Source organism: Brienomyrus brachyistius, chromosome 15 (assembly GCF_023856365.1).
Source record: "Brienomyrus brachyistius isolate T26 chromosome 15, BBRACH_0.4, whole genome shotgun sequence".
NCBI lineage: Eukaryota > Metazoa > Chordata > Actinopteri > Osteoglossiformes > Mormyridae > Brienomyrus > Brienomyrus brachyistius.
The window spans coordinates 7975825-7999824 of NC_064547.1; the positions used below are offsets into that span (position 1 = coordinate 7975825).

General features: G+C 39.9%; 3 protein-coding genes across 10 annotated transcripts in view; all 3 read left to right on the forward strand.

The window, feature by feature from the left end:
* LOC125708431 (N(G),N(G)-dimethylarginine dimethylaminohydrolase 1-like) overlaps positions 1 to 1383 on the forward strand; it is a 29847-nt gene extending 28464 nt beyond the window's left edge. For all 8 annotated transcript variants that reach the window (XM_048975956.1, XM_048975953.1, XM_048975952.1 and 5 more), the window contains one exon: positions 928 to 1383. In XM_048975956.1, the coding sequence (XP_048831913.1) occupies positions 928 to 1041 (114 nt within the window). In that variant the 3' untranslated portion in view covers positions 1042 to 1383. The remainder of the gene's footprint in view (positions 1 to 927) is intronic.
* Positions 1384 to 4976: 3593 nt separating this feature from the next.
* c15h1orf52 (chromosome 15 C1orf52 homolog) lies at positions 4977 to 8062 on the forward strand. The gene is made up of 3 exons (XM_048975958.1): positions 4977 to 5450; positions 5939 to 6152; positions 6706 to 8062. The coding sequence occupies exons 1-3, from the start codon at positions 5148 to 5150 to the stop codon at positions 6861 to 6863; spliced, it is 675 nt and encodes a 224-aa protein (XP_048831915.1). The 5' UTR covers positions 4977 to 5147; the 3' UTR covers positions 6864 to 8062.
* A 10612-nt stretch (positions 8063 to 18674) lies between these two features.
* On the forward strand, positions 18675 to 23474 carry hykk.2 (hydroxylysine kinase, tandem duplicate 2). Its single transcript, XM_048975946.1, has 5 exons — positions 18675 to 18829; positions 19964 to 20274; positions 21098 to 21240; positions 22141 to 22321; positions 22454 to 23474. Exons 2-5 carry the CDS (start codon positions 19971 to 19973, stop codon positions 22909 to 22911), a joined length of 1086 nt encoding a protein of 361 aa, XP_048831903.1. The 5' UTR covers positions 18675 to 18829; positions 19964 to 19970; the 3' UTR covers positions 22912 to 23474.
* Positions 23475 to 24000: the final 526 nt, after the last annotated feature.

Here is a 24000-nt window from a genome sequence, read left to right on the forward strand (position 1 = left end):
AAGCTTTAAAGTACACCTTACTAGTTTTAGAAAAATATAAATATTCATTTGTACTTGAGCTATGGGTCAGTTAAGTTAGCTTGACAGAAAATAACAAGCCAAAAAGATGTAATAGTGTAATGTTTTATCTAGAAAGCTTCATGGCTTCATTTTCCATGGCATGGGGCCAGTTTGAAGGTTCAAGCATGTCTGGTGGCTTCTGTTAATGCAAAGCATTTTTACTAATAACCCTCTGGCTGTTTCAAGTTCAGCTATTATATAAGTGCCCTACATTTAACAAATTCAGGTATTGGTTCATAGTGAATTACTTTCAGTCTGCTGGGGGTCGACAAGATTTAGCAAGCATGTAACAATGAATTATATCACTGCAGAAGGGTTTTTTTTTGCTACCCCTGACCAACGTAAAGTTCATATTGCTGAAATAAGACTCCAGCTGGAAAGCAGAGTAACCCTTTTGGAAGCTGTTAGAGGACATCAGTTTAGTAATGTAATGTTGAGGTCTGATAAAGAGTTTCCTCTTGCCAGTGTCCAAAGTGCTTTATTTTAAGTGCAATAATAGCGACACTGGGACTCCTTACATCATGGGTTTGGAATTTGATTATAGTTATAACTTGTGGACTTACTGCTGTGCAGACCCAGAAATGTGAGGAACTATTCCTTCTTGGAAGAGTGCAAGGAAAACACTACTTCTCATCTGGAGGACCTCCAGACAATGACACATTGGTTTATAAGGATTTTTTTGAGGTGTTGTAACATCTTTCACTTTTGTTAGAGATTAAGGCCGATAGAATACCGAGGTTTCTAGATAGACTTTTGCTACTGCTGTCAAATATTACAATTCTTATTAAGTCATTTTGACTGTGATTCACGGTGTTTTTGACTGTTTAATGTTATTACACAGACAGACCACTGACCTTTTTTTCCCAGGTTTTTGAGACGCTTAAGGACCACCTACTCTTTCCGGTCTCAAACAGTGAGATGTCCAAAGTGGATGGTGGTTTGTCTTGCTGCTCTGTACTCATCAGCAAGACGGGAAGCTGAATGCGCTCATAGAGAGAAACTCCTGGTTACCGTGTCATAATAACAAAAACCATATTACGTACTGAATTCACTGATTAATAGTCCTTGACAGCTGTATGTGCTATTTGCCTTAGTTGTCTGGCACTAAGTCAATGTAATAAACACAATGTTTCTAAATCTAACATTTTAATCAGGCAGTACCAGAAATTATGAAATTATCTAACCTGCTTAAGGACCTGAAAGCCCATTACATGTTCTGTCGTATACATTGTCCGTTTTTGTTTAATTTACCCCATCTTGTATTTTTAATGACACTTTTCAGTTATCTTGTGCTGCTCTGTGTAATAAACTGTGCATAACTGACGCAAGCCTGATTTATAATTTGTTCTTGAAAGATTTCGGACTTCTTTTGGAATATTAGAACAATATTACAGGAAGAAACACATAGACTTTATGATGCTTGCACATTATACCTTTTGAATCAGCCACAAGTTATGTGATAAAGTATTCGTGTGAAAATGAAATTCAGTTTGGGGTGTTTAGTCCTTTTTTATTTCTTGAGTGTTACAAATATCAAGTAAAGTTTTTATTCTGTTGCATCCATATCCTTGAACCATAACCCATTTAATCAGCTATGAAAATTAACATCCACGCATATATATGAGAATGTATATTAATGAGTGAATGTTCCATCGTTTTTTAAGGTCACTTGATGTCATCCATCCATTTCATGAGGCACTGCTGGATAAGTTGACCATCATCACTGGCATTAGAAAGTCACTTTTGCCCTTTAACTGGCTGGTTTTTCTTTGGTCGCAGTGTCTCCTGCTTCACATTGTTCTTGCATACTACTGTTTTAGAAGTTTTGAGCCTGGAAGCAACCTACCGCTCAGTGTAGCCTTCTGCCAGCAGAACCAGGATTAAACCAAGATTTAACAATGCAGATTCTTATAAATTAAGGAGTAGTCTCAATTTTTTCCAGAAGTGTGTGTGTGTGTGTGTATGTTTTCGCATATCTTAACATATTTTCATTTAAGAGCAGCTTTTTAGCTTATAAACACTTTTTGTCCTTGTCTGGTAGTTTATGAGAATGACATCATACAATCTGGCAAAGATACAAAATGACCAGCAGTAAAAAAAAAAAGAGGGGGAAAATCATTTTAGACTCGAGAAATAGATATTACGTGAGGTGTTTGGCAGAGGAAATGACGATGACATAATTGCCTTTTATTCGACGGCGAGGTCATGCAGTAAACTGTGCCTCAGATGCTGGCTCAGTGCTTTCAGTCACAGGGCTGAAAATCATACTGGCTAACCACAGTGATTTGTTGCGCTTGTGCACTGTAATCTTGTGCCATTGCGAATAATTAACAGGAAGGGATAATTATCCACTGGAAATCGTTAAAATGTAAAAGGTTTAATCCTAAAATTAGTGCAAATGTTATGTTAGTGTACAACAGTGTCTGTCCTGAGTGGCTGCTATATATTGCAACATTGGCATTCAGTATGCAGGTAGCTTTCGCTGTACAAGTTTATATCTTCACGATAAGTTTATGAGGCAAAAATAAACACTTCATTTTAGACACACACATATATATATATATATATATATATATATATATATATATATATATATATAGCTATGTTTAAAGCCATTTATCTGGGTAGTAAGTGCACATTTTCTTAGAACAAACAAATATAATTTAACATAAGAACATGAAAATTATGAGTAACGCAATAAAAACTAGTCAAAATGTCTTTTCTAGTTTAATAAGTGAACGAGATATTGAATAGATATATGAGCTGGACTATAGCGGCCAGGTCAAAAGATACACGGGTGTATTGTATGGTTGCTGGAAATAATAGGGTTACATTAGCAGAGGTTATTAAATGGCTAAGCTGACACACTTTGCTAGGCATAACAGCATAGTTTTACATCAACATGACACTTATTTAAACATAATTTTTGTTTTGGCTGCCTAAGACTTTTGCACAGTACTGTGTTTGTGTGTGTATACATGTGCAATGCCCAAAAACAACGCCTGTGGCCCGACAGACAACTTTGCTTTGTGAGATATCTGTGCATGCCTGATTTGTACATCTGCGCATGCACAGCATTACACTTTATGGTATATTTTATGACAGTGCCTGATTTGAGACACCTCCTTTGACGACCCAACCTGATCCTGTCCATTTTAGGTCATGTTCTCTACCAGCTCAGAATGGGATACATTAAGAAGAAGACCACTCCATCTGATGAAAATCAGCGTTACAATTTTAGTAAAGATGTGTTTTTTGTTTTTCTCCAAGGATTTTTTTATGTATATTTTTTTATAAAATTTTAGACTAATTCTACTAATATGTTTATGTTTCCTTTGTTTACTTGCCAAACAATTTTGAAAAGAAAAAAAAAAAAGTTATCATTTGTTTAACATTTATATGGGAAAATACCTCCCGCTTTACGAGTTTTCCTTAAGTCGAGAACTACCTATATACAGTAGTATGGATTTCAAACTTTCTAATCACATGGCCCAGCTATTCATCACTTATCATGTCCGAACTGAGGAATATTTTATCAAAACACATTTTTGTCGATATCAGTCCATATCAACAATTACTGCGATATAATTCATTATATCTATTTACGTTGCTGCAGACGGGGCTAAGTCGCTGTATTATGTATAGCTCAGCCTTCCGTAAACGGAAATTTTACCTGGCGATGATCGGGCTAGAGTCCATGGACAGTATTTATCACTGGAACTGAAAAGCCACCGTGCATTGCCTTAATTCTTATTTTGTCAATATTCGCCATACTTCTTTTTCCTATTTATTTATCTGGTCTGACTGAGTGAACAATTTATGATTACAATATTAAAATTATTATATGGGGCTGCCCCCCCCCCGTCCTGGGTTGTTCCCTGCCTCGTGCCCATAGCTTGCGGGATAGGCTCCGGACCCCCCGCGACCCAGTAGGATAAGCGGTTTGGAAAATGGATGGATTATATGGATTTGTATTTATATTTTGTTTTGAAATTATTCAAATTCATATAACTTTAATCCACTTTAACTGGCATGTTTTGTAAAGTTTAATCGGATTAAAGATATCTTGTGGCATTTAACTGGTCAATACATTAAAAGTACTATAATCAACCCTAAATCCACTCAATCCACTCGCTAGTGAGTACATGAGTATATGGTGTTAGCGCTCCCCCTAACGATATTAGTTGGTAAGATTGGGAGATGATCACGCCTGACCAACTCATTTTTTACTAATGAAACCCTCCACCGGATTATGTAAATTATTCAAATAAAACTTCTGAAAATTTGACTTCTAAGTATAGTTCCATAAGCGAGACCATGCTCGTTTCCACAAAGTTTTTTTTTTAACTATATAAGACCATTGCGAGCATTCAAAGGTATTTGATTTAATTTTTCCCGCATGATGTACTAAAGTCGGTGTTCTTTACCATTAATGTATTTAAGCCTTCCATTTACGACTTAATTAAAACTGTACATGGTACTTTCCCAGTTGCAGATTATTGTAGCTGCAATTAGACGTTGGTCAATATACATTTTACAAGGGGCGAATTCTTTAAGAAGATTGTGTTGTTACGTTTAAGATTAGATTCTTTTTATGTCTACATTATTGCCTTCTGAATAAGCATTACATAATCCTGCAAGAAATCTAAGCCTTCACATACTCAAACCATCTATTTTGCAATTATATGTTGGCGCATTCGCAATACTTTCGCAATACTTTTTTTGCTTTTAATTTTCAATTCATTGGTTGTCTATAGAAGAGGGAGACATGTGCAATTCAATATAAGTGTTAATATTATCATTATTATTGTTTTCTACCGTTTAGGATATAATAAACTCATTGATTAGTACAAAACCTCAGCGAAACATCGCTACAAAAAGAAAAACATTTTTTTACCCAATACGCTTACCGTCCTTACGTCATTACGTAAAAGGTATTATTTGAACGTCATCACGTTCTTTAGCTTAGCTAGGTGGGCCGAGTAATGCTGCAAATTATTCAGTTTTTATTATATACATAACCGGTAGTAAACTGTTACCGGGGACTAAATACTAAGAATTAACGAATAAGTCTGATTGTCGCCAGTATGAGTGAAAAGAAGAAAACAGAAAAGGACCCGCTTCATTACTTTATGAGTAATGACGATCTTAGCGGCAGTAGCAGCGACAGTGAGTCCGAAACAGACCGAGAGACGCGCAAGAGAAAAGGGACCGGGTCCGATCTGCGTGGCGGCGGGGAGGAAGGCCACGGCACGAAACGAACGGCAGGCGGAGCGCCTTTACCAAAGCCGGACGTCCTCTTTAAGTCCGTGTCCAAGCCTGCGTTTTTATACAACCCCCTGAATAAACACATAGACTGGGAAAGCCGCATTGTGAAGGCGCCCGAGGAGGTATGCTGAAGGGGAATCGGCAGTCGCCAGGTTTATGAGGGTGTGCTGGTAGTGAATCGGTCAGTTTGAACATCAAGTGGCATTAACTGGTGGCATTAATAGGTATATCACCTATTGTCATTTTGCCAGCAGGCTATAGCTGAGGCATGTAGCTGTAATAGTAAAATATTTACAGCTCTGAACTGGCGTTATATCTCAAACGGGAAGGGAGATATTTCTGAGCTATGTGTAAAATGATCATCAAATTTCATCCAAACCAAAAGTCGTGACGAAAATAAAATATAAAGTTGTGTGGTTGAAGTAAAACGGAATGACGTAGTAGTAATAGTAGTAACGATAATAATAATAGTTATGATTATAGTAATATCTAGCAGATGCTTCACCATAATTAAATGTGGGATATTTCATGACAGCTGTTGCCTTCCATAATTTTACCGTTTCTAACTCAGTTTGTAATAACTTTTCTACTCTCCCTGGTTGCCGCGCAGCCAGCAAAGGAGTTCAAGGTCTGGAAAACGAACGCAGTGCCGCCCCCACAGTCTTACACTCCAGAAGTAAAGAAGACTGCACCGCCTGGCATGGACATGGCTATAAAATGGTCCAACGTCTATGAAGATAACGGCGATGATGCCCCACAGCCTGCTGCTGGGAAAGCTATCTTCCTGCCAGAGGAGGAGGCGGTGGATGATCCATGTGATTCAGGTTGTATTTGTTCACTATTCCTACATTTTAGGCACCAGTACATGGACAGTTAGCTCTGATTTATCCAGTACAGGGTTGTGGTGAGCCTGAAGCCTATCCCAGAAATGCAGGGGATGAGAGGGACGAGGTTGAGGACATCTAGGGCTGGATACCAGGCCATCACAGGGCAAACACTCATATAAGGGCAATTTGGACATTCTAGTTGAGCTAAACCGTTTTTTGGACTCTGTAGGTGACCTGTGCAAACTCCACACACAGAGCCTGGGCCGGGAACCTGACACTTAAGTCCTTGTCACGTTTCCTTAGAAAAGACTGTGTAATGTAGTTATGGCCCACTTCTGAAGGGGGTGTGGCAGCGTGAACAATGTGGTATTACTATATATGGTAAATTTTATTTATGGTTGAAATAAAAGGAATATGTTCTCTGTCCACCAAGAAGATGCACAATTCACGTTGCAGTTTTGAGCAATAATGAGTTCATAAAGTCAGCAGCGCTGTTCTACATATACATTTAATGATCGTTTGCAAAGCATTAATGTCTCTGTGTCCATAGATGAGGATAAGACGATGGATCCAAGCAAGTCCGGAAAGAAGAGGAAAGTCGAAAGCTTCCAACAGAAGGAGAAGAGGAAGCGAGATCTTGGGCAGGCCACGTCGGACAAAAGCTTTGTGGAGGAGGAGAAGAGGATCCTCAGGCAGAACTTCTGTTAGGTGTTATGCTGGTTTAAACAGTGACTGTGACGTGTCTCTCAATCCTGCCTCCAACATCCACTCTTGCATCTCTACGTGGGGGTTGGGGGTGTTTGTGTCTGTATATGTATTTTCAATAGTGGAGTGTCAGGTCTTACACTGATTAAGCAGTGACTAGCGTCTTTTCCTAACAGTTAGTCTGTCACTTGCATCTATGGGTTCCTGTGCTTGCATGTATATGCAAGAACATATGTGACAGACATAAAAAATCAGGGGCTACTATTTAAGTGATGGCATTTCATGCATTCTGAAAAATTTTGTTTGTTGTTTAAAAAATATCGTTTTTTTGAGAGACTTAAACTGATCAGAAGCATTGTCTAATGCAGGCCCCTGGCAAATCAAGCATTTAAATATCCACATAATGGCCTGTGGTTTTTTATGTGGGGTTTTGAAAGTGTTGTCCTCATTTTTATGATACCTGCATAATTTCAGTGTAATTGTTTGCTGGATATTTGTTACGTCATTGCATTTTCTCTTCATTGGAATGGAATAATCTTACTCGTGATACTGAGCAAGCACACCATGTGGTGCTGTAGGACCAGTGCGTCTATCGGTTCTTTTAAACTGATTCGGGATCCACACCATGCTTGAATTAATTCTTGTTAACGTACCGTAGTCACATTGTCTAAAAGAAGTTATTGTTTGGAATGTTTTACTGATGTTAAGTGTTTTCTTATTATTAGATATTCAATATATTCTGTTTTTAATACCTTGAATTGAATTGAGCTGTGGTCTACAAGAGTTCCTATCCAGTTTGTTTCATGTTGTACAGCCAATGACACTTTTTTTAGTATTCGCTCCTATTGTAACCATAAACAATGGAGAAGCACAGTGATTTGTATTGCCCCATTGTACTACCTGAATTTCAGGCATCAGTCACCCAGGAAACACACCTTGCATAAAGCTTTGCTTCATTAAATGTTAGGATGTTTCTCCTTAGAAGTAAGCAACAAAATATTAAGTTTCACATGTTTTTTTTTGTTGCTCTGTTTGAGCTGAACCCTGGGGTCTTTGGATTAATATATAATATGGTGAAAATGGAAATAATGCAATAATGTGTGTGAAAAAATATTACTGTCATGTAGCAAAGTTTAATTATGTAAAAGTAAAAAGTATTTTTTCCCTGTAATGCTTTCATGATTAAAGGAATTCCTCCCTTATCTGTCATCTTCCATTCTATGAGAGAGACATAAATATGCATTTGATAAAATTCCAGCGGTGGTATCTGTCTGGCCATGTCTGGTGTTATGGTGGGTCCAACATAAAGGAAACAGCTGGTATTTCTCGCAATGTACAGGTTGTTTTCTGTTTGATTGATTTTTTTGGGTTCTGTTTTCCGAAATCTTCCTGGCCCCCGGGTATTTCTGAGGCGATGGTTAAGGCAGCAGTCCAGAGGGATGTCGGCTGTCCCCCGTCACACTTGAGCTGCTCTCTCAGTCGTCTTTGAAGTGCAAAAGACTCATAGTGTCAGCCAGACGCTGCACTGAAATCTCTCTCTGTGCATCTTATGTGTTCCTGAAATCCTTAAAATCAATACATGCAAATATATTGTTAATTAGAAGCATTTTCTAGTCTTTCTAATGATCAATTTTGTCATTTAAAGTGCCGAAAGTAATTTCAGTTGATGCTAATTAAGAGATAGTTGTTTTTTTGAGTCTTGTGGATGTGAATGGCTGTAATGAACATGGCGAGTAATGTATATTATGATGCATTAGACCACAGGCAGGGTGAACTACATTTTAAGGCTTAATAAAATAGGTGTGTATCTTGAAAAATCAAAGTGAAGTGAAAGTGCATAAGCAAAATAATTCCTTTCGACCACATGCTGTCGCTAATGACTATAAAAAGCATTGTGTTATTTACAATGTTTACTTGTTCATAATTGCTAGATTATTGGTATTTATTGGCTTTCTTGTAAAAACTAGTGAAAGTGATTGGTCTTCCTTAGGGTTTCTCTCTATATTCTTGCGCCATGACTAGGTCTACCCAAAACATGCTATTTTGCTATTAGGTCATGAAGTCCATCCCATGCATTTTGCAGACCTCTTATGAAATGCAGGGTTGCTGTACGTCTGCAGTCTAACACAGGATGCACAGGTTGGGGAAAATGCCTGCAAAGTCATTATTACAAAGGCTGAAGAAAATTAAGATAAAAGACCACAAACATGCAAGCATGGCCTTCTAATCACTACTGGGTTTTTCTACTGGGTCGATTGTGCTATGGTGTTGAAAGGAGTTTGGGACACCAAATGAGAATAAGGTCAGTGGCTGTCATAGTCAAATCTGATCTATCCATCTTCAGACCCCTTTCCTCTTCACAGTATAAACACCCCTTATAACCAATACTGAAAATTCAACTATTATGATCGTTCTGACTGCGACGTTAAATCTACAGTTGGCCCTTCCACAATGTCTGGGTTAGGGGGCAGACCGTCCACAATCTGGAGAAACCTCACATAATATCTTGGTCCCCTTGGTGTCCTTGGTGAGGGAAGTAAAGCAAAAACATATGAGAAACATGAGATATAAGGATCTCTGTGAGATCACTGCAAGATGTGTGTGAGACTGCTGTAAATATGCTTGCTGTGCTCCAAACCCAACATCGTACGTACATTTTATGTATTTATGAGTTACCAAAATGTTGGTGTGTCAGCTGCTGGTTTTCACTTGTCGTCTCCGGCTTTCGAAAGACGCCCAAAAAAATCCCATTTAATGTCTTATGCCGACCCCACAGTTTATTGAAACTGCGATGGGGAAAGTTGTGCTGCAGTATACAAATGAGGTATATAATGACTGTCTCAATAAAACGAAATATAAAATAAAATATAAATTATTTTGGCATGTCCCATGGCACACATTTCCTAGGAACATTTTAGCATAGTATATGTAGAATTTGTGGTAAACCATATGGGTTTTCACAAAAATGTAGTGACCATATTCAGGTATTTTGTGTTCAGGTGCAGACATACCTGCTCTGAAATTCCAGCATACAAACTGAACTACTGAACTACATTATAATGGAGGGAACAAAGGCTATGATCACAGACCAAATACTCTGCGTAAGACTGTTGCTCACTTCTCACCACCCCTATTTTGCTCAAGGTCTGCTGGCTTTTACCTGTAAATAGATGTTCAGGGGGGCGGCATGGTGGTGCAGTGGTTAGCACTGTCGCCTCACACCTCTGGGACCCGGGTTCAAGTCTCCGCCTGGGTCACATGTGTGTGGAGTTTGCATGTTCTCCCCGTGTCGTCGTGGGGTTTCCTCCGGGTACTCCGGTTTCCCACCACAGTCCAAAAACATGCTGAGGCTAATTGGAGTTGCTGAATTGCCCATAGGTGTGCATGTGTGAGTGAATGGTGTGTGAGTGTGCCCTGCGATGGGCTGGCCCCCCATCCTGGGTTGTTCCCTGCCTCGTGCCCATTGATTCCGGGATAGGCTCCGGACCCCCCGCGACCCAATAGGATAAGCGGTTTGGAAAATGGATGGATGGATGGATGGATGGATGGATGGATGGATGGATGGATGGATGTTGCTTTTGTAAAGTGTTAAACAAAACAAATCTCAAAAAAAATAATTTTTACATTTTCTTACTGCCATCTCGTGGCCAAAAGTAGGTATTGCAGTTTCGGCAAGAAATCATTTGTTTTCAAACTGCAGTACCTACTTTTGGCCACGAGATGGAGGCAAGAAAATGTAAAAATTATTTTCCCACGGTCCACTAGCAGCTTTTTGATGTTAATTCTTCATTAAAATAATTTGACTTGGTCCAATGTATTTTTAATACGAACAATTACCACACAAAGCTGCTAGTAGACCGTGGGAAAATAATTTTTCTATTTTCTTACTGCCATCTCGTGGCCAAAAGTAGGTATTGCAGTTTCGGCAAGAAATCATTTATTTTCAAACTGCAGTACCCACTTTTGGCCACGAGATGGAGGCAAGAAAATGTAAAAAATATTTTCCCACGGTCTACTAGCAGCTTTTTGATGTTAATTCTTCATTTAAATAATTTGACTTGGTCCAATGTATTTTTAATACAAACAATTACCACACAAAGCTGCTAGTAGACCGTGGGAAAATAATTTTTCTATTTTCTTACTGCCATCTCGTGGCCAAAAGTAGATATTGCAGTTTCGGCAAGAAATCATTTGTTTTCAAACTGCAGTACCTACTTTTGGCCACGAGATGGAGGCAAGAAAATGTAAAAATTATTTTCCCACGGTCTACTAGCAACTTTTTGATGTTAATTCTTCATTAAAATAATTTGACTTGGTCCAATGTATTTTTAATACGAACAATTACCACACAAAGCTGCTAGTAGACCGTGGGAAAATAATTTTTCTATTTTCTTACTGCCATCTCGTGGCCAAAAGTAGGTATTGCAGTTTCGACAAGAAATCATTTGTTTTGAAACTGCAGTACCTACTTTTGGCCACGAGATGGAGGCAAGAAAATGTAAAAAATATTTTCCCACGGTCTACTAGCAGCTTTTTGATGTTAATTCTTCATTAAAATAATTTGACTTGGTCCAATGTATTTTTAATACGAACAATTACCACACAAAGCTGCTAGTAGACCGTGGGAAAATAATTTTTCTATTTTCTTACTGCCATCTCGTGGCCAAAAGTAGGTATTGCAGTTTCGGCAAGAAATCATTTGTTTTCAAACTGCAGTACCTACTTTTGGCCACGAGATGGAGGCAAGAAAATGTAAAAAATATTTTCCCACGGTCTACTAGCAGCTTTTTGATGTTAATTCTTCATTAAAATAATTTGACTTGGTCCAATGTATTTTTAATATAAACAATTATCACACAAAGCTGCTAGTAGACCGTGGGAAAATAATTTTTCTATTTTCTTACTGCCATCTCGTGGCCACAAGTAGGTATTGCAGTTTCGGCAAGAAATCATTTGTTTTCAAACTGCAGTACCTACTTTTGGCCACGAGATGGAGGCAAGAAAATGTAAAAAATATTTTCCCACGGTCTACTAGCAGCTTTTTGATGTTAATTCTTCCTTTAAATAATTTGACTTGGTCCAATGTATTTTTAATATGAACAATTACCACACAAAGCTGCTAGTAGACCGTGGGAAAATAATTTTTCTATTTTCTTACTGCCATCTCGTGGCCAAAAGTAGGTATTGCAGTTTCGGCAAGAAATCATTTGTTTTCAAACTGCAGTACCTACTTTTGGCCACGAGATGGAGGCAAGAAAATGTAAAAATTATTTTCCCACGGTCTACTAGCAGCTTTTTGATGTTAATTCTTCATTAAAATAATTTGACTTGGTCCAATGTATTTTTAATACAAACAATTACCACACAAAGCTGCTAGTAGACCGTGGGAAAATAATTTTTCTATTTTCTTACTGCCATCTCGTGGCCAAAAGTAGGTATTGCAGTTTCGGCAAGAAATCATTTGTTTTCAAACTGCAGTACCTACTTTTGGCCACGAGATGGAGGCAAGAAAAGTTAAAAATTATTTTCCCACGGTCTACTAGCAGGTTTTTGATGTTAATTCTTCATAAAAATAGTTTGACTTGGTCCAATGTATTTTTAATACAAACAATTACCACACAAAGCTGCTAATAGACCGTGGGAAAATAATTTTTAACTTTTCTTGCTGCCATCTCGTGGCGAAAGGTAGGTATTGCAATTTCGGGAAGAAATCATTTAATTATTTTCAAACTGCAGTACTTAAATTTGCCACAAGACGGCAGTATAAAAAGCGAAAAAACATTATTTTACTAAACAAAAACAGTTTTTTTTTACGCAATAAAGCAATTTTAATATTGTTTCACTTTCCAAAAAAGTTTTCATCAATAATTACCATATAAAGCGGCCACAGGACCATGGGAAAAATCATAAATTTAATGTTAAAATTGCAATTATGGGGAAAAATGATAAACTGAATGTTCTCATAAGGCCAGCAGAAGGTAGTATGTAAAATTAACAACTATTTTCCTTGTACTGGTTTGTAATTCTGCTGAGGCCCCATGGGATTAATAATTTGTCCCATCTTGCTCTCCATAAAGGCAAGAACAAGCTTGGGGGTCACAGTGAAGAGACTGCTACCTTGAGGCCCCCAGGGTTTTCAGGTCTTGTTCAAAAGCCTGTGGACATGTGGCTATCCTGCCAATTCCGAGCACGAACCGTCGACCTTCTGATCACAGCCACAGAGTCTTAGTCTGCTGAGCTACACACTCATTATATGTATTTCACTCTTCTGACCCTTATTCTTAAGTTGTAGCGTTTCCATCATATGTAAGAGGGCCTGCCCATCTGAGTAATGTACATCCTGTGACATGTATTGACTATCAAGAGAAACTGAAACACGGTGTATTAGGCTGTCAATGAGTACTGGACTAGGGTGAAAATCTGTCTGATAATCTACCTATTAACTAGAAGAGTACAAACTGGAGACGGATCCCCTAATACAGAGGGATTAACGTCTGTGCCACATCCAGAACCATTCAGTGTAGGAGTCTGGTGGTTCTACTGGATACTGACAAGTACCCAGCCCCTTTGTTCCCTCTGATAATCATCAGTCCTCCTCTGAATGCCTTCACCACTCTATTCCTGAATAGGTACACATTTAAATATGCTAGCAAGATCAAGGTATTGGGATAACCGTTAGGTTCGCTGTTCAGAGAGTTGCAGTGAAAACCATCATACACAGCGGTCCTTTCTGGATAAGATTACCTCCCTCTGATCTAACGGGTCAAAATCAAAGCAAGGTGCATTGCAATGTCTGACACCCAGCACCCTACAGCATGTAAAGTACAGGTATCCATCGACTTCCGCATTTGGAACCAGGACCACTTGTTGCATGTCAATTTTGGCGTATCTCAAGTTATACTGTACGAGAGGCAAGACATTAAGGACAGTATACACAGTACTGAAATAATAATGTACATATTAAACCACAGCACTTAATAAACAGATACTGCACTTACATTTCACGAAAAAAATAAAGCACAGATTGCACTAAGAAATCCAAAGATGCATGTGATAGCAAACAGTGGGAGCTGAGGGAGAAGCAGTGGTGAAATACTTTATTGTACAGTACAGTAAGTTTCTTTTTATACAATGAAACAGCATACAGGGGGCGGCATGGTGGTGCAGTGGTTAGCACTGTTGCCTCACACCTCTGGGACCCGGGATCGAGTCTCTGCTTGGGTCACATGGGTGTGGAGTTTGCATGTTCTCCCCATGTCGTCGTGGGGTTTCCTCCGGTTACTCCGGTTTCCCCCCACAGTCCAAAAACATGCTGAGGCTAATTGGAGTTGCTAAATTGCCCGTAGGTGTGCATGTGTGAGTGAATGGTGTGTGAGTGTGAGCTATGATGGGCCATCCTGGGTTGTTCCCTGCCTCGTGCCCATTGATTCCAGGATAGGCTCCGAACCCCCCGTGACCCAGTAGGATAAGCGGTTTGGAAAATGGATGGATGGAAATAGCATACAGATTAAGCACCTGTACTGTGCTATCTGCTTATAGTAGCTGTCCATTGTAGATACATCACTGTATGCTTGCTGTATTAAGAGCTAGATAAGGACAGTGGGTCATTATATGGCTTGCAGTCCTGCTCATTTTCCTGCACCCGTTACACTAAGTGATACCCCCACTAATGTCCTCTTTCATCCACTTTCGGGCATCTCTTGATCAGTGTATATTACTTACTATGGACGTTGGACATACATACGATTGGACCCACACACACACACACACACACACATACTTACACTAATTCCCTAATCAACCATCTGTGCAAGCAAGTAAAAATGTACCATCTATATAAGTATTGCACATTGCATAGAGAGTGTCCAATCTATATTGAAGGTGACTCGAAAGAAGTCAGACTTCAGTAAAGACTGTAAATTTCTCAGTCATAACATAAGCCGCAAATAATTACCAAATGAGTCATCCCCTTTCGGAAACATTTATTGATATTCTTTCATAACACACAGACATGAGTTTTTTTTCAACTGTCAGCATCCGATCCAAATGGGATTCCCATTTCCTTTCTGTGGGATCCAACAGAACACGGGCTGACCATCAGTCAACATGCCTTCAACCGTGCAGGACAGGACCCAGTCCAGGCCAAACCTCACGGTGCTGGTGTTAATAAAAAAATGTAAGGAACATGCAGCTGCAGCTCACACACAAACACAGTCCACAGCATCCAGAAAAAGGTCAGGCCTTTTTCTTCTTCAGCTGACTCCGCCCAGACCGCGCCCCCTTCTGGGCACCTCGCACTATGCCTTTGAACTGGCCCTGCAGCTTGGCCCGTTTCCGGTTTCCCAATGCAAGTCATAAGATTCACCCGTAAATGATATTTTGAATCGGAACGATATTTATTACTATTGTTTAGATTAAATATATAACTGTTTAATGGTTGAATATAACTTGATATTGTTGTTTGTGTTGTTTAGTTTGAGGTTCTAGTTTCTGTCTTTATCCGCTTTCGTTTCAGTAGGCAGCTGGTTCATCCCAGGCTCAGGGTCTCTCTGCTCTTCATCAAACCCACACCCCCAGTTTGGGAGCACCCTCTCCCTCCCCACGGCTGTGACCGTTACTCCTCCTTGAGGAGTAACCGCTCCGCACCCTATCCCAGCCCCTATACCCACAGGAGTGCATCACCCAGTGAGCAGCCGCCCTGCCTGTCCCCTCACACAAGCGCACACTGAAATCATGGTCCTAAGCTCTCTGTGTGGGCCACCACGATAGTAGATCACACCGACGATTACCCTCTGACTGAATCAGAATCAGCTTTATTTGGCCAAGTATGTTCACACATATTGGGAATAGTCAGACATTTAATCAAAATAATTAAGACAAGACATAAACATACAGTTCTGTTGATATGCGACGCATATAACCTCTGCATTCACAGCACTGCTTCAGTTATCGACTGAAGAGCAAATTTCCAAAACTCACTCAGTGCGATAACCTAAAATAATAAGTCATAATCCTCTTCATACGTTGCAGTAATGGGAATGAAATCTCACTCAGTGTTTATGTAATCGAGCGATGGAATTTTGTGAAATTTCCAAAAGCCCACAGAAATCTACTGAAAAACATTCCTGCAGACTGAGTTTTTGATATTTGCTTTTCAATTAACACAATTTTCTTCAATCTGAGGTTTAACAGAATTCAGCCATATGCTGTTCAAAAAAAACTCCACAGAACAAAAACAGAAAGACTTTACATCTGTCTGAAACGAAAGTTGACACAGGCTGCAGCAGTGAACAAACCAATCAATGTATTAAAGTTAGGCATTAAGTAACTGGAGGCAGTATATACATAACATGATGACGTGCCTTTTCTGTATTGACCATATTAAGGACGCTGTAACACCGCCCACCACATACCTGCTTCATTTATTGTTTTATACTTGCAGCTGCTTATTCAGACAGCTCGTCTACCTGTCTGTCCATGTTGCCGTCCCAAGACAACTGGTCCAGCCTACAGGTGCCGTCCCATTCCGGCATGTTACCCATGAGTCATAGCGGCACCTCCGGGAGCAGCTCCAGGTGAGCCCGTGCCTCCCCTCCCCCACCTGCCCCCATGCTGAGTCTCGGGCCCCCGTCTTCCCTCTTGTTCTCGCCTATACCCACATCCTGGCCTGTGTCTGCATCGTCTCGCCTCGTTAACAGGTCTTTCACCTTCTTCTGTCCTGATCCATTCAGGCCCATCACTGCATTCTGGGACATGCTTTGATTTATTTCGCCATAGTTACTCTTTGTTTTCCTTTGTACTTTGCACTCTACAAGTAAAATGAATAAAAAATAGGCATTATTTTGATATTGTTTTAGTACAGTGACACTGTAGTATATTTGTTGTTGTTTCCAGGCAACACTGCATGCTGATTTAACGTCTTTCCTTAATCTCCACCCCATTGCTCACACACAGCCAGTATCCCAGTTTGTGGTCAATGAGCTCCTCCTCGCTCACCCCAGTCTCCTAGTCCAGTGGAATGTCCAACAGCTTGGGTTCTCAGTTCCTGCGCAGCTCTACAACTCATTACCCAGGGCTCTCGCACCCGGCCACAGTGCCCCTCTCAGGCTCCCCGCTGTATGACAGCACTGCTCCATCGGAAGTTCATGAAGCCTCACAGTACGACGCCTCTCCCCACGCGCGCTTAGCCACCACCTGGACTCCCATCACTCCTCCTTCCCTGTAGGGCGGCGCACTTCCATTATTATTGCAGTTTCTATTGTCGCTCTGTTGCTTTTCCTGGTGCTGGACTTTTGACAGATAAATACAACATTATTTGTTGCATTCAGTGACAAAAGTAAGATTGGTCTGTTTAACACCCTCAGTCTCCACCCTATGAGCCCCTTGTTGGCGGCAGAATCAGGAAGATGTCGGAGAAAGCAGAGGTAAAGTGAATAGTCACCTCGACAAAAATGTGGAAACCGCTTATGGTGATCATGCCTGTGTGGGTGAAATGGATCACTACAGTATAAGCGGATGATGATTATAGCCGATTTTTCCCTTTTTCTTTATGTCTGGCAGTTTACCATCTAATAGGTATTTTTTTTCTTTGTATGCACTTTGAGATGTGTCTAGGTCAGATACGACCAAAATATTTTTCTTATTTCAGAAGTGAAAAAAAAATATTGCTCTCAGATTCTGTTCAGTTGTAGCTTTTTAAAATAATGTACCTTGATTTGTGTTTGTTTAAAATGCCATTACCTGCTGCTTACTGGGCCGCTGAAAATGTCTGGCCCAGCTAAATTTCTTGGTTTGAAAATCTGGCCCAACTACTTTCCAGACCTGGACTAGCCCTACTGAATCATACACTAATGTTATTCTGTTATGTGAGCTGTTGTGATAGGGAGATTTGCAGGGTGCTGCAGGACGGGTGGTGTCCCTGCTGCAGAATGCCCTGTCTGAAGCAGCACCTAGAGACAGTGAGGGTTGTTGTTATCACCTTAATATTGTATATACGCAATCTGTTATTTCTTAACTAATTTAATTGTAATGTATTCTTCGGATATGTTGTGCACAGCTAACAAAAAAGAGAAAAATGCAAAACCAAAGGAAGGCTTTCTTTTCTCTTAAAAGTCTTTTTTCTAAACCAACTGAGAGTCAGTTAGAGGGGTGTTCATTATCAGTATTGTTGCTGGCATTTCTGAAAATGTGCCAATTTTAGTCAAGTGGCTACTTTTCAAATGCAGTCCTTGGCCAAGATGAAGAAAGCCATTAAGTCGGGTTAAAACAAAGTTCATGAAGACTACATGATAATATTAAGCACTGACATAACAAACAACATTTTTACATGCAAAATATACAGGAAATATACACTGCAACAGGCTAGGATAGACAAATAACCAAATACACTTGCTAGCCTGACCACTTTAGACCCCAGATTAGAAAATTGGTGAATGAGCATATATTTTGTATTATATTGTAACTGTTTGATATATCTTAGGTTTTAATTACATACACGTTTGTATTTATACCATTGTGGTGACTTGCAATTCATTTTTATGAAGAAAACTTTCATCCAGGCCCTAACCTTGACAATAAGTAACCAAACAAAATATGAGACTTTTGGTATTTTTACTTTCTTGATTGCTTTCACAGATCTTTGTTATGACCTGCAAAAAATGGTGCAGAAGGTATAATCGCCGGAATAAAATATACAGGAATCCATTGTATTTACAGGGAATCATGAGTGTCTTTTTAATAATTGAAAAAGGTGGCGATGTCATCTCCCGACTGCGCCCAGCTACACACGATGCGTCAGCACTGAGCGCAGAATAAACATCTCCGAGTCGAAACCGGTCATTCCAAGCCGAAGCCGGTCATTCCGAGCCGAACGCTGTCACTCCGAGCCGAAGCCGGTTATTCCGAGCGACCCGCATTTCACGTGACTCACCGAATAGCAGCAGAGTGGACTCTGACGGAGAAGCAATACGGTGAGGAATCCGCTTATTTTTCGGTGTTTAGTTATTATTATTATCGTTTTAAATCGTGCATATTTTATGTATTGATCTTGATTGTATGGCTTGATCTTGTTATCTACGATAACTTACGTAAATCAACTATTTTCTGCTAAATGCAACAGTCGGACAGACCGAATACAGACATTAACGGTACTGAAAATGTCCGATCAGCATAGCTACAGGAAATGCGCATACATTTTATGTTCGCATACATATTATGTTATGTTTACTGTACTGATTTATTATTATTATTTAATAATAAAAAAAAAATCAAAATTATTCACGGGGGCGATTAATATTATACTCCTTTTCGTATATTGACCTTCTAGCAGGAGAACAAGGAGCTTTTTTCTTACATTCAATCGTTAAACATGTGGATTTCCGTCCATCCATCCATCCATCCATCCATCCATCCATCCATGCATCAGTTTTCCAAATCGCTTATCCTATTGGGTCGCAGGGGTCCGGAGCCTATCTCGGAAGCAATGGGCCCGAGGCAGGGAACAACCCAGGATGGGGGGGCCAGCCCATCGCAGGGCACACTCACACACCATTCACTCACACATACACACCTATGGGCAATTTAGCGACTCCAATTAGCCTCAGCATGTTTTTGGACTGTCGGGGGAAACCGGAGTACCCGGAGGAAACCCCACGACGACATGGGGAGAAAAATGCAAACTACTGTGTGGCTCTACGCGCAAGAAAATTCTGCCCGACATCACCGTCATAAAAGGAGCGTTTCCGATGGGCAGTGACGTTTTCGTCCGAGTTCCGAGTTGGAGAGAAATAATCTAACGCAACATTATAAGCATGTATGGTATATGGTGATAACCCCTTGACCAATCAGAATAAGGGACATAACCCCTCTGGGTTATGATGTCATAGAAGGGGGGTGCATTAAGATCCGTCCAAGGTACCATGTAATATTTTTCATAATGTGTAATAAACATAGCTGTAAGGTGTTATGCCTTTTTATACATATTTATAGCCATTTTTATAATGCATTATGAATACATTATAATGTGTTATGAATGTGTCCATCGATTGTTATACACATAGTATTCATAGAAAGTTGTGCCCTGTTTTCCATCTTTCCTCCTGTAGATTTTAAATGTCTGTAAAGGACTCAAAGCCGAATCTCACCCAATGCCAAGCTGCGGAGCTGCTTGATCGTGTCTTTGGACTAACTGTGACACAGATGAAACTCTTGCCCAGCTACGATGACCAAAACTTCCACATACGTGTGAGTGAAGGGAGTGAGTATGTTCTGAAGATCATGAACTCAGTGGACAGCAAGAATTCCACTCTGTTGGAGCTCCAGATTCACGCCATGAGCTTCTTACGACAGCACGGCCTTCCTGTCCCAACTGCCCTTCCCACTGTGGACGGGCAGCTATTGAGCCTTGAGGATATTGGTATGCGTTCCAAGGTCTAAATATATTCCCAGTGTTATTAATGAACTGCACAAGTTAATGGATAGATAGGCCTACTGTATTGCGCATTACATATCTGAACTTTGTACTTGCCTCTGTACTTTCATGTCAAGCCTTTTCTCTTTATTATCATTAACCTTTATACCATGAGAGAAGTGCAGGTCAGATGGTTTCATTTTATCTATTTTCAGTGTTTCGCCTTTAGTGTTTTACTTGAGGTTCTATCCATAGACCTGCCTTAGGATAAATATGCTTAGTGGCTCACTTACTAGCTACACCAATGCTAACAGCCTGTTCCTCCAGCATGTGTACAGGGATCAGAGGCTCACTTACTGTGTGACTAAGGATTAAAGCAGCTAAGAACCTTGAAGTGATTTTGCACATAACGTGACTGTTGGTGCCACACATGGTGGTCCCATCATAAAAAGAATCATCCTCTTAGAATTTCATCCAGTCAGTGTCAGTCGAACAACTTTACATTAATAATGGTCTGAGGAGAATAACCATACTGAGTCAAACTTATAGAGAAGCCACAAGTGCAAAAATAACAGCTGAGTACATCAGTGGTTTGCAGAATGGCTTCTCTGACCTGGTTTGGCCTCAGTAGGTCTGGAAAGATAGTGTTATGGTTCGGGTTAGGGTACCTAATAAAGGTATGATAAAGGGACCATTCCACATATATGTATATGTATTTTTTCAGATGATGACTTTCGTTTTGTATTGTAGTATGCTTCTTTCGGTTAACCAAGACCAGAAGAACCATGTGAAAGTACATCCTATTTAAGAAAAGGTATTTTTTTGACAGACACTGGATCAGGCAGTGAAACATACTTGGTGCGATTGCTGACCTACCTGTCAGGCACCACTCTTGCCAGAGTTCCCTCCTCCCCTCAGATTCTGTATCAAGTTGGGAAAATGGCTGCAGTGATGGATGAAATACTGCAGAAGGTAAGACATTCAAATTGTAAATGACTTTATAATATTCTATTTAAAAAATTGAGAATGCAATAGGGGTGTCGATTGTTGGCCCCAAGGCGATTGGATTCAGTTAACGACTGCTGAGGGAACAGTTCAGTGCATTGAAAATTTCTGTCGTGATTCGATTTGATTAATTGATTATTTGATCATTTTTATGACCTAAATTCAAACCTTTTTTAGATTCACTGAAAAAATGTCACAAATATAGGTAGGATAAGCATATATAAAAAATTAATGGGTAGATTATCTTAGGAACTATATTGCACAATATAAATGGTATACAAAGAAATCAGAATCTTAGAACATTAATTTTTATTGTTATTATTAAACAGGGAGAATACATCAGGCTAAAATTGTCAATCTGCTGAACTGTACAGAAAAAAACTCTTTAGCTCTGCCGCTGATAACTTTGAATATTGGAAGAGCCTCCTTAAGAAATGTCAATGACCCCCCCCTCCCCCCGCAATCCAATGTTTCCTAAATTCACGTGCTGTCAGTGCTTTGTGTGTCTACCTGCAGAACGTGTGCAGAGTGCACCACCCAAAAGTATATTTCATTTCTCCCCCAAATTGTATTCTGACTCTACAGATTGATGCTTTGAATTGCAACCTTAATAATCGATTCATCATGAAGGATCGATGTATTTTAACACCCCCAAAATGTAAATCACAACAAATTGTCATTGCATAAGCAATTACTGTGTGTCATTATCGTGATTATCAAAGCTAAATATTCCAGTGTTTTGACGTTCAGTGTGTGTGTGTGTGGGTGACTGAGTGAGTTTACATCAGCTTGAACAGATGAACGGTCAGTGACCTATTTTAGGTAATGCCTTTTATATGAAATAGCTTCTAAACTTGTTTTTATCAGATGGAGCATCCAAAAATAGAGGTGCTACAGAGGGAGAACTTCATTTGGAATCTGTCCAATGTTCCTCTGCTAGAGAAGTATGTCCCCGTAATGGATGGCGATCCTGTTCAGCAGATAGTAAAGGATGTCATTCAGCTGTACAAGAGTCAAGTTTTGCCAAAACTGAGTTCATTCCGCAAGTGTGAGTTCTGTTACACCTACCATTTACTTCAAAGCTTTCTTCTAGGCGCTGCGTAGACAAACGACTGACTGCCTGACTGTAGTGATTTATCGTCATTTCTTCCTTGGAATCTGAATCACTGTCTCTTTTCAGGTATAAACCATGGAGACTTTAATGACCACAACATATTGGTGAAACCCGATGGGCCAACTGGCTACAAGATCTCCGGCATTATAGACTTTGGAGACATGAGCAGAGGCTACTATGTCTTTGAACTGTCCATCGCTATAATGTACATGATGATTGAGAACCCTAATCCAGTTGATGTGGGTGGACCAGTGCTGGCAGGCTGGGAGACCGTCTTCCCTTTGAATGACGCCGAACGGGATTCCCTTTACCTCCTGGTCCTGTGCCGCTTTTGCCAGTCTCTTGTGTTGGCACGTCATGCGTGTGCTCTTTATCCTGAGAACAAAGAGTACCTGATGATCACCGCAAAGACAGGCATTAAAATCATAAGTAAACTCTGGGAGTTGGGCAAGGAACAGGTAGAAAGTCACTGGTTTGAAGGAGCCCGGAAGTATTTAACGCAGCAGATTGACGTATCACCTTAATCAAGGAGCTACTGAGAGCACATATGATACATAAGAACATAAGAAATTTACAAACGAGAGGAGGCCATTTGGCCCATCAAGCTTGTTTGGGGTGAACTTAACCAATAGCTCAGAGTTGTTAAACTCTTATCTAGCTCATATTTAAAGGAACCCAGGGTTTTAGCTTGCACTACACTAGCAGGAAGACTAGTGTAACAGCACCCCCCCTACACATATGTGTAGTTTTAATATCTTACGCTATGCAAAATGTATTGCACAAATCGTAAAAATGTCAAGGCATGTCAGACTACCTAAACAGTGGCTGGCTGGCCACAGACTGCAGAGGAGTATGAGAAAGCCTGAAAAAGAATAGTAATCGATCGTTATACATCAGGTTTCAATGTGTCAGTGTTTCGTAACGCTAACACTTGTATTTTTTTTTCCATAATTCCCATAACCTAGACAGAGAGACTGTCCTAGGTTAGGAAAGCGGTGCTTGATTTTAATGAAGGAAATTTTTACCTCCTCTATTTTGTTATATTCAGACATTTTTATGAAGCAATTAAAGTGTACTTGGAATAAAACTGCTTTCAGAGTTGTTTTTGTGTTGATCTTTGATCCTTGTAGATCTGAAGTGGGAAGCCTTAGGTAACCCAGGCTTATCAGCATGGGCTGCAGCACACAGACCGGCGCTGCAACACAGCAACTCTGAATATTTTTCCCTCATAAATGAGCGTGGAATGGAAAATTCCCAATACCAGACAGACTCTCACTTGGCAATTCAACAGTTTGATGTCAGGTTTGGAATCGTGCAATGATGTAGACGTTACATGTAGAGGCTCCGAAATAATCACATCTGACGGAATAAGTGGATTGTTTTCCACTGGTATCAGAAATAATGTATAAGTGTGCGTATCTTGCTTGGGTATATGGTGTCAAGATAAGCTTTGTATGCCTCATGCACATTGTATAACACTGGTATAGTTTCTGGTGCACGAGTTAACAAGTATCTGCGAGAAAATTTTGCAGTCCACACATGGTGTCATGATTGCAGACATACAGAATTTGAGTCTGGAATCTGCATATTTGCCCTGTGTTATGTGTGAGCTA

What these genes read in the sequence shown, in the direction of transcription:
- c15h1orf52 (XM_048975958.1), top strand. Translation starts at nt 5,148, where the DNA reads ATGAGTGAAAAGAAGAAAACAGAAAAGGACCCGCTTCATTACTTTATG. An exon ending in TTGTGAAGGCGCCCGAGGAG is followed by an intron (nt 5,451 to 5,938) that starts GTATGCTGAAGG and finishes GTTGCCGCGCAG; the next exon opens with CCAGCAAAGGAGTTCAAGGT. An exon ending in GGATGATCCATGTGATTCAG is followed by an intron (nt 6,153 to 6,705) that starts GTTGTATTTGTT and finishes CTGTGTCCATAG; the next exon opens with ATGAGGATAAGACGATGGAT.
- hykk.2 (XM_048975946.1), top strand. Translation starts at nt 19,971, where the DNA reads ATGTCTGTAAAGGACTCAAAGCCGAATCTCACCCAATGCCAAGCTGCG. An exon ending in ATTGAGCCTTGAGGATATTG is followed by an intron (nt 20,275 to 21,097) that starts GTATGCGTTCCA and finishes TTTTTTTGACAG; the next exon opens with ACACTGGATCAGGCAGTGAA. An exon ending in ACTGAGTTCATTCCGCAAGT is followed by an intron (nt 22,322 to 22,453) that starts GTGAGTTCTGTT and finishes GTCTCTTTTCAG; the next exon opens with GTATAAACCATGGAGACTTT.